The sequence below is a fragment of the Apaloderma vittatum genome, unplaced genomic scaffold (genome assembly GCF_000703405.1).
Source record: "Apaloderma vittatum isolate BGI_N311 unplaced genomic scaffold, ASM70340v1 scaffold5444, whole genome shotgun sequence".
Classification (NCBI taxonomy): Eukaryota; Metazoa; Chordata; class Aves; order Trogoniformes; family Trogonidae; genus Apaloderma; species Apaloderma vittatum.
In genome coordinates, this window is record NW_009714214.1 from 17,048 (window position 1) to 26,137 (window position 9,090).

At 42.0% G+C, this 9,090-nt stretch overlaps 1 protein-coding gene across 2 annotated transcripts; it reads right to left on the minus strand.

Annotated features, from left to right (window-relative positions):
- Positions 1–662: 662 nt before the first annotated feature.
- PLAG1 (pleiomorphic adenoma gene 1) lies at positions 663–7,433 on the minus strand. Of its 2 annotated transcripts, XM_009868650.1 has the most exons (3): positions 7,333–7,433; positions 3,219–3,577; positions 663–2,627 (listed from the first exon to the last, which is right to left on the minus strand). In XM_009868650.1, the coding sequence occupies exons 2-3, from the start codon at positions 3,458–3,460 to the stop codon at positions 1,364–1,366; spliced, it is 1,506 nt and encodes a 501-aa protein (XP_009866952.1). In that variant the 5' UTR covers positions 3,461–3,577; positions 7,333–7,433; the 3' UTR covers positions 663–1,363. The 2 variants fall into 2 exon arrangements, with proteins under 2 accessions (XP_009866952.1, XP_009866953.1); XM_009868651.1 differs by lacking the exon at positions 3,219–3,577 and having other exon boundaries at positions 7,333–7,427.
- Positions 7,434–9,090: the final 1,657 nt, after the last annotated feature.

Sequence of the window (9,090 nt, forward strand, 5' to 3'; positions counted from 1 at the left end):
TAGAATATATTGCATTAGGTAAAAGTGGTGTAAGCAATATGCTTTTACTTCACTCCTAAGAGTCCTGTCTTTAAATCTTGGCAATGGGCAAAAAGTCCCTAACCAAGTACCCAGGTGTAGAAAGTGTGATTAACATCTAACTTGTTGCTTAGGAGGACATAACACACCATGTAACACAACTGAAAAGATCATTCCAATAAAAAAACCCAAAAAACCCCAAACTGGTATTTGCAAATTTACATTCACTCTCTGACTGCACTCTAGTTTTAAACTGAAAATAGATACACACTTTCTGGCTGGACTTGATCCACCCTTTGGCGGTGGCAGCTGGGAGAAGACCGATGCCTACAAATGTGAATACACTACTGGAAGATTCCTATGCAGTACTCTTTCTATGCTACTAAAGAGAAAAAAACCAGCAAGTTAAGAATTAAAACAAAAACTGCGACAAAATATTCTGCATTACTACATTACAACATTTTTATATTTCAAGATCAGCCATTAATTTTGCCTGTTTCCCTCTACCAGAGTCATGAAAGCAGAACACAGTTCCAAATTCAACTTGAAACATTTGTCATTTAAGCAAGCAGAGATTCTCTGTTGAAATTCTGTTCAGTCATGATTTTAGAGAATTAAACTAAATTTTTTTCTTCCATTATCTGTAACAGGCCACAAAAAACTAAGCCAGAAAATGGCAAAATTCTTAACACCTTTTGTAATGACTTCAATATAAGTCAAAATGCTATATATATGTACGTGTATATATGCACTTCTATATATACACACACAAGTTTTCAGAAAAATCTGAATTCTATATTTATTTTAAAAATTTAGATTTGTCATTATAGAACAGATCAGATGCGTCACTATTTGGGAAGAGGATTTGTTTGGAAATGGACCAAAGAATTTCTTTCCCAAATCTTCAGGAATCTTTGTGATACATATTTGAACTGGATTCTTTGTGAATAGTAAAATAGATTAAAAGGTAAAAGTGGCAGTTCTACGACTGACATCAATAAAACAGAATAGCTTGTACAGTTGAAAAAGTTTCTTAAAAAAGGATGAGTGTTGAGAGGTTGCTTGGGATGACTTTCTACCGAACATTTTAGATGTATCAATTGGCAGTGAAAATGAAGACAATACAATGAGACTGCTTCTTTTAAAAAAAAACCTGAAGTAAACACAGCTGAGAATAAACACTTTCAAAACATTTTTTAAAAGTTAATTTAAATTTCTTACTGGCTTCATGAGATTGGTACTGTACAAAAGCAGAGAATTTATAATGTCTTATAGTAGGCACTGTTAAAAATGGTCACCTAAGGCATTTCTACAAATAGACAGTAACAAGCCAGCTTTGTACATCCTATTGGAAAGCTTGATGGAATCGCGGTAGGGTGGTGGTTGTGCTTAGACTGCTTGTGAAAGCTGCTGACAACGAGTGCAGAGACCCAAGACCTATACTATTGCTAGGATCTTGTGGATCCTGGGTTTGTGGTGGAAGCTGAGTCATAGAAGAATGTGCCTCCTCTTGCGTGTAACTCATGCCGAGGTTTCCCACCGAAACGGAAGGATTATAGGGAGGGCCGTTTACAGGTATGAAGTTGAAGAGCTGAGAGAAGTCCAATGACGGCGTGTTTAGAGGTTCGCTAATAGGAACGGAGCCCTTGGAAAGGGAAACTTCCCCAGACCCATCATCTAGGGGCCCTACTTGTGGATCCAGCCCTAGTTTTGATGAAGATGCTTGAGAATCCTGGGATGAAGAAGGCATACCACTCTGCAACTCCATTAAGTAACTTTCGATTTCCCCTTTCAATGGCTGTTCTTTCTCAGGCATAGAAATGGTGTATGAGGTAGTACCGAGTGGATATTTCAACGATAGCTGGTGAGAAGGGTGGATAGACTCCATGTCTATGGGACAAGGCATTCCCAATGGTAACGATGTGGCAACCATTTGGTGTGCAGATGCAGAACTCTGCATGGACTGAATCTGAGTGTTGTAGAGATTTAATTGCAAAGTGTTTGTAAATGGCTTTGATGTCAGTTCACTGGAAGGTAAAGACATCACTGGAAGCAGCTCATCCTTAATAGGCACAGAAACATTGCAGGTAAAGGGATCTAGAAGGTCCATTGGCTCTGTTTTGACCTTCAAAAGTTCTTGGTTGTGACTTTTCTTCATGTGGCGCGTGAGGTGATCCTTCCGCCCAAATCTCTGTGCACAGTACTGACAGAGGAAGTCCTTTCTTCCAGTGTGCACTACCATGTGTCTACGGACATCCTTTCGGGTGTAGAACCGACGATCACAGTGTTCACACTGGTGTTTTTTCTCCTTCACTCCACCCGATGACTTGCCTGCGTGAGTTTTTAGGTGCTCCAGCAGCACTCCTGTGCTTTCAAAAGTCTGCAAACATACCTTACAGGTGAGGTCACCGCTTGTTGCAGCATGCAAAGCCAGGTGACGTTTGAACCCAAGCTTGGTATTGTAGTTCTTTCCACATTCTTCACACTTAAAGGCCTCTTTGTTGGGATTGTGTGTATGTAGGTGATTCTTTAGGTGATCTTTTCGGTGAAACATTTTCTCACAATAATTACACTTGTGGGTTTTCTCAGGAGAATGAGTAGCCATATGCCTTTAAACACAGATATATTCTGTAAGTAATTATTTTGATCAAAAAACACACGTGCTCATTTTTTAATGGCAGCTAAATACTACACTAAGGGCTGCTTTGCAACAGAACCTTTTAACTGAAAGCATGACACTACAAAGACAGTTCGACATATTTAAATATAGCAAAACACAAGTCATTTCTCTTAAATTGACACTTTAGTTTTGGTGGGTTTTAGCTACTGTAACAGGGGTATATGGGCAAGTATGAAAGTACTCATGTAAAAGTCCATAGCCAACAAATTTTCAGTCCATACTCTTTTTCTTGTGACAATTCCTTATACAAATGAAAATTCTATGCTCATTAAAAAAAATAAAACAAAACAAACAAACAAACAGAAAACAAAAGCATAAAACAAATTAAGAAACAAAATTAAAGACATTAGCTTGCAAACTTAGGTAATTTAGAATTCTAGAAACAATCCAATGGCTACTTTAATTAACACATCCTCTCTGCAATCAGCTGAAGGCGTACACAAATATATACTTTTACACGGCTTAACACGGCCAACATAAAATAGATAATATAATCTGAAAGATAAATAGAGTTTAATACCTTAGTAATTTGTACTTAGAAACAAAGGCCTTGGTGCAGTCTTGTTGTGTGCACTTGTAGGGCCTCTCTCCTGTGTGAGAGTATGAGTGAACCTTTAATTTCTCAACACTGTTAAAGGCCTTGTCACACAGTTGGCAAGGAAAGTTTTTTCTTGGTTTGGTTTCACCACGCTTACGTTTCCCTGAAGGGACTTTCTGGGTATCTCTTACTTCTGACAAATCACCAGGAATGACAGTGGCCATCGCAGCCTAAACCAGGCCTTCTTGTTGGACACTTGGGAATTGCCCAACTCCACTAAATGATTTAGCTTTAGATGGCTTCTCAAGTTTCATGTGGTCGTAAAAGAAAGCAAAAGGGGACTGGAAAAAAAAAATAAGAAACAACTAGTTTGTAACTAAACTTAGATTTTGAAGTTTACTTGCTATGTGATGTTTCTGAATAAAACTTAAAAATAAAATTAGGTTCAGCTGGTCTAATGTAATACCTGCAGGTTTCTTTACACTATTTGCTGCAACTCTTAAAACACATTGCTCAGGATGAACAGATCCACATATGCCCTGAAATCACACCTCACAACCTTCCCCTCAAGCACTGATGGAGAACAGCAAAATTTCTGTCAGATTACCGGAGGGATCAGGCAAAGAGCCGACCTACCCAGACGGCTTTTGGCAGCTTTGGATTTCAAAAGAATTAAAGCCACGCCTGTGGTGTTTGCACAGACATACGCACACATGCACACACACACGCACACACACATGCACACACGCACTCAGTCATCAAAGCGACAATCTGTAAGCCTCAAAGTGTTTGAAAACCTGCATGAAAATTGGCAGCACCCATGCTGACAGTCTAGGGGAGGGCAAAGCTCGTGTTCTCAGGTGTACCTCCTCCCTGCGATTACTGCACATCTGTGCATCTACTCCAGTAAAACTTACATATTGCCAACGTTTGCTAATGTCCGGTGAAACACTCCTCTAAATTTACCCTCTGCTAACACAGACTTGACATACTAACAACAGAAATTGCACTGATTAGGGACAGATTAGGATTTTTTCAGCCCAGGACCGGAGACTCCCACCTTCCTCACGCTATCCTGCAAGACGTAGGGGCTCTAAGTGTTCAAATTTAGGCTAGCTCAGGATGCAGGCATTGCAAATCATGAACTAAACCAAAGGCTTTCAACTAAAGAAGGTGCATGACACTTGTGTCTGACTGCTAGGCAAACAGCTTTAAATTAATCATCTGGTAATGTATAGCAGCAACCGGGCACCTGCCATTATAGGGCACTTCACACCCCTCCTTTGTCAGGCAGGCGTAGCTGAGAGCTTTTGATCATCACTGGAGCACAGCTGCCACTATAGATACCAAACCCCAGTGGCACCTGCTGTGGGGAAGGGTCGAGCACGAGATCTGTGGCAGCAGGGCTGAGGAGGAGGATGCCACTCAACGTAAGCACTTGGTAGGGCCAGAAAGCCCTGAAATTTGGCTTTTCTCCCTCAAAAGCAGTGCTCTCCCTCGCCCAGCTCATGTTACATCTCACAGCTGCTGTCCACCCCAGCAGTGGCCAGGCAGGTGGCTCAGTGGCCGGCAGCCCCCACGGCCCCCACCAGCAGGGCAGGGGAAGGCAGCAGCTGCTAGGACAGGTGGAGCTGGGCAACCAGGAGCCCGGCAGGGAGCACCAGGCCACAGCTGCTCCAACCTAACACCACCTCCCAGATGAACAAAAAAAACCAAAAAGGGGCTCTTCCCTGCCGGCAGCCAGGGGAGGCTGGGTAGCTTGGAGGCAGCCTGGGCCTGGCCTCAGCTGTCCTCTCGCCTCTGCTGAGGCTCAGCAGAGATGGAGGGAGCCAACTGCTTCAGAGGGGAGCAGAGAGCAGCACCCAGGTGCAATGGGGGTAAAACTGAACGGTCCTTGCAAGAGCCTCCGTGCGACACTGGAAAAAAGAGCAAGGACAGAGGACAGCCTGTGTTTTTCTCAGTGTGTGGCAGGACAAGAGGGCTGGAGGGGAAGGGAAGCGGAGGAGATGCACCTCTTCAACGTCTGCATTTTATGAAATCTTCAGACTGAGATTTCCATTTGAAACATGCACACGGAGTGTATCTTTGCCTATGCCTCTTCCCTTCTCCTTCCCATAACCTTTCTCTTGTCTTTACAAGAGGAGAGAAGTACTGCCATGCCAATATGGAAATCTGCTGCCTTTCAACCCTAAAGTCCTTGAATGGCAGGTTAAACTATACTACCTTCTGTAATAAGAAGCTTCGTAACACCACCTTTACTCCTCAAAATTTATATGGAACCACTAACGTCTTTAAACCTACCCAGTGACAGAAAAGGTGTTTCTTTAAGGACACGTGATTTCTGATTTGTGTCGGACTCATTCTCACTCATGGAATGAAGCTGGAGACATCAGTTCCATGGGTGGGAACGCGCACAGGTCTTCAAAGTACCAGCTTAATTTTATTTTCTGACTCATAATCAACTGTCTAGTTGATATCATTCATAAATGATAAAATGAAACAGTTGTGTGGAGACTTGTAAGCAATAATGTTCTGCAATAAAAGTAAATGAAGACCAGTTCCAAAGACTCCAATGAAGCCATTGATGTAATCAAAAGGAGGATCTGTTTCACATCAAAGTTGTGATCTATTTGTGGGTTGAAAGATATTTTTCTTTTCAATATACACCTTAATCAGAATCTGGTAATAAAACTAGTTTTGCTTTCCTGTAAATGAACACACTGGTCTTCTATGCAGATTGGCCTGAATATAGAATGATATCTTGTTTTAGCCTAATCTCTCCTGACAAATGATGCTCAGGGGGAGAAAAAAAAAATCCAACCTGATCTACACGTACACAGAGTATACCTATACCACACCGGCACCTATATGAGACCTGCCATGCAGAGGTGACAGTGAAGCAGCCGTGGCCCTCGCTGCATGTCTACAACCCCTTCTGCCTCCCTGAATGTCTACGATTCCTTTCGCCTCCTTGCCAAATCCACACCTAGCCTGAGAGAGGGCAGGCAGCATTAGCAGCAAAGGGCAAGGGAACTGCCTCCACAGATAGCAGCTGGGGAATGTGGTTGATTTGTTCACTCTGGGTCCAGAGCTGAGTAGCAAGTGGCCTGTGTGCCCAGCTGGTGACAAGGGAAGCAGGCACAGCTGGCAGGATACAGGGAGAGAGCCTGAGCTGCTGCAAGGAGGGACAGAACTAGGATGGGGCTGTGGGGCCAGGGAGATGCAGGGAGCATCTAAGGACAAGAGGACAGGAGTGAGCTGGTAACGCTGGGGTCAAGTGGGGAGGAACTGAACGTGCATCAAGCTGGGGAGATGCAGGATGTTGGGCCATGCAGAGGGGTGATATGCAGGGTCTGATCTGAGGCCAAAAGCAGCGTTTCTTGTGGAAGAGCATGTGAGGCTGAATTGTTAAATTAACAACTCTGACAACTTCTCACCCCTTTTCTCAATGCAAAGATCACACCTCAGGCTGGAGGCCATACTATATTCAGGTCAATATAACATTACTGTTATCTTCTCCAAAACTTCAAGCAACCTAGTTGCTGTACCAGAAGTAACTCAGAACATTCACACAGATGAAGAACTCAGGTTTTGTTCCTCCGATAAAAACTAATTAAGCTGACTTTGAACTGTGCTTAAGCATCCTTAAAAATGTATCCTGAGAACAAATATAGTGTGGATCCAACCTTTGACAATGACAGTGTTTTATTAAAAAACATGTACGCACTATTGTTCTCAACAGACGAGGCAATTAAGAACTTCAGTATTGATCTCTGAATAGCAAACAACCACTTTTTTTTCTTGTGGCTATATAGACTGAGCAATGGACATAAAACTTAAAAAGACATTGATCCTCAAATATTACACTTTCCAAAGACCAGCTGAAAGAATTTTATGAGTAATATTGCCTATTTGTGTCTCAACGTATTATCACTTAAACCCCTCACTCTTACTTGTGCTTTCACAACTGCAGGATGAATGATTATATGCAGTATCAAATATAACAAACACATTATACAAAAGCTCATATATAATATTATTTTAAAAGAAGCATTTACTTAAAGCAGGATTAAAGTAGCCTCTGTTCAATGCACACCTGATGTTTGCCCACTAAAGTCCTCAGATTTTGGTCTTAACCAGTTCCGCTGACTCTTCTTGGAGGAAACCAGAATCCAGTACTTCCCATTTTTACTGGTCTGAAAAACAAAAGGAAGAATGGACTAGACTCCAGCGAAATCGTATCTTCAGGAAGGCTGGGATGCAGCAAGACCAGGGGTTGGAAAGAATCAGAAAGGAGAAGTTAAAAGGGACAGATCCAACCCATGCACAGAACATTATGTACTGTTAATTATAAACTGTAGGAATCAGTCGTTCTTGCATTATCAGTAGCAATTATGCACTTCAATTTGCAGTATACTTACATCATTTCAACTAATGCTATGCTGGACAGTAACACATAAAGAGATAAAATTAGACAACAGCAAATGACTCTTCGATAAAGTTAAAAACAAAATAAAAATCCTCCACAGACCACAAATAATTCAGAAATAACAGCAAAATATGTTAAATGCTGGGCCCGGACTTGAGTTTCTTACTCAGAAAGGCCTGAATAAGAGAAGATTTCTGGATTAGGCCCAACTTTACTAGAATCTAATGCCTTCACTCTGCTTAATTATACAGGAAATAGCAGCTTAAAAGTTGACCTGCAAAGAAAATAAAATTAATTTTAAAGAAATAATAAAGCCTCTTAATGATGTACATGCTACAGGTAAATCCCAATAGAGGGCAAGTCTAGGTGTGCCTGAGCAAATCCAGAGGGCCGTTCTGGAATTTCCCTTTTATCTCCCTTTTCCCTGCCACCATCCTTTTGTAGATTTTTGTCTTCCTTTTCTTCCTAGAAGGCCTCCTGGATGACACTGGTTTATGCAGGGGAGGAGGGGAGTTTATCCCCTCCAACTCTTCCAGATCTGTCAGGGCAAAGCCCTGTACAGCTCACATAGCCCGTGTGGCATAGCAAGCTGAAGGTATGTGACAAGAGCCACAGAGTAATGTAACATTTAACACACACCCCTCTGCCTCCAAACCATTTTCCCTTCTCATTTCCCATTCACTTTTCAGTAACATATTCTCCCTTTTGGTGTCTAGTTCAGCTTTGCATAGCCCCAGCCTCCTCTGCTGGTAAGCATGAACATGAGCAAACCGGCATCCTTGAACACTTATTTAAGGCAGAAGAGTTTTAGAGCAACAGGCTGAAGCTCTCTGACAGCTGAGAAGCATTTATTTGGGGCTTTGTACATACAGGCAGGAGGTAGAAACAGCTCCAGTATCCAAAGAAAAAGTGAAAGCTTTGTTTTCAACTAATGAGAAAGAGAGGAAGCCCACCCCGCACCTTGTCCATGGGAGATCTCCAAATCACCTGTTTCAAGAAGAAAACGCTAATGACTCCTCACTCCTTCCAGGGTCCAGCAAGACCCTTAAAAATTAGCTACTGTGCGATGTCTATCTTAACATCTTCCACTGTCACAGCAGAAAGAAAGAGACTTTCAGATGTTTCTACTAACGTAGCTCACAATAAGTAGACAATATTTAACACAGCCACATTAACGAAACAGATTAAGTCCCCATGGATGTAGTCACTCCACTGTTGGTATTTGCAGATTATTTCCTGTTCAAAGAAACACTCCCAAATTCTATCTAAAATATTATAGTGCCCTCTCAGCGGCATTCAACATCTTCTTTAAAGGCTTACTGTATTCAGTTCTCACCACACGTAAAGTTGCTGTAGCAAAAAGCAGATGCCCCCAGAGATGAGCCATGAAGAGGTATGGAAAGACTACCATATCAGGGGAAACCG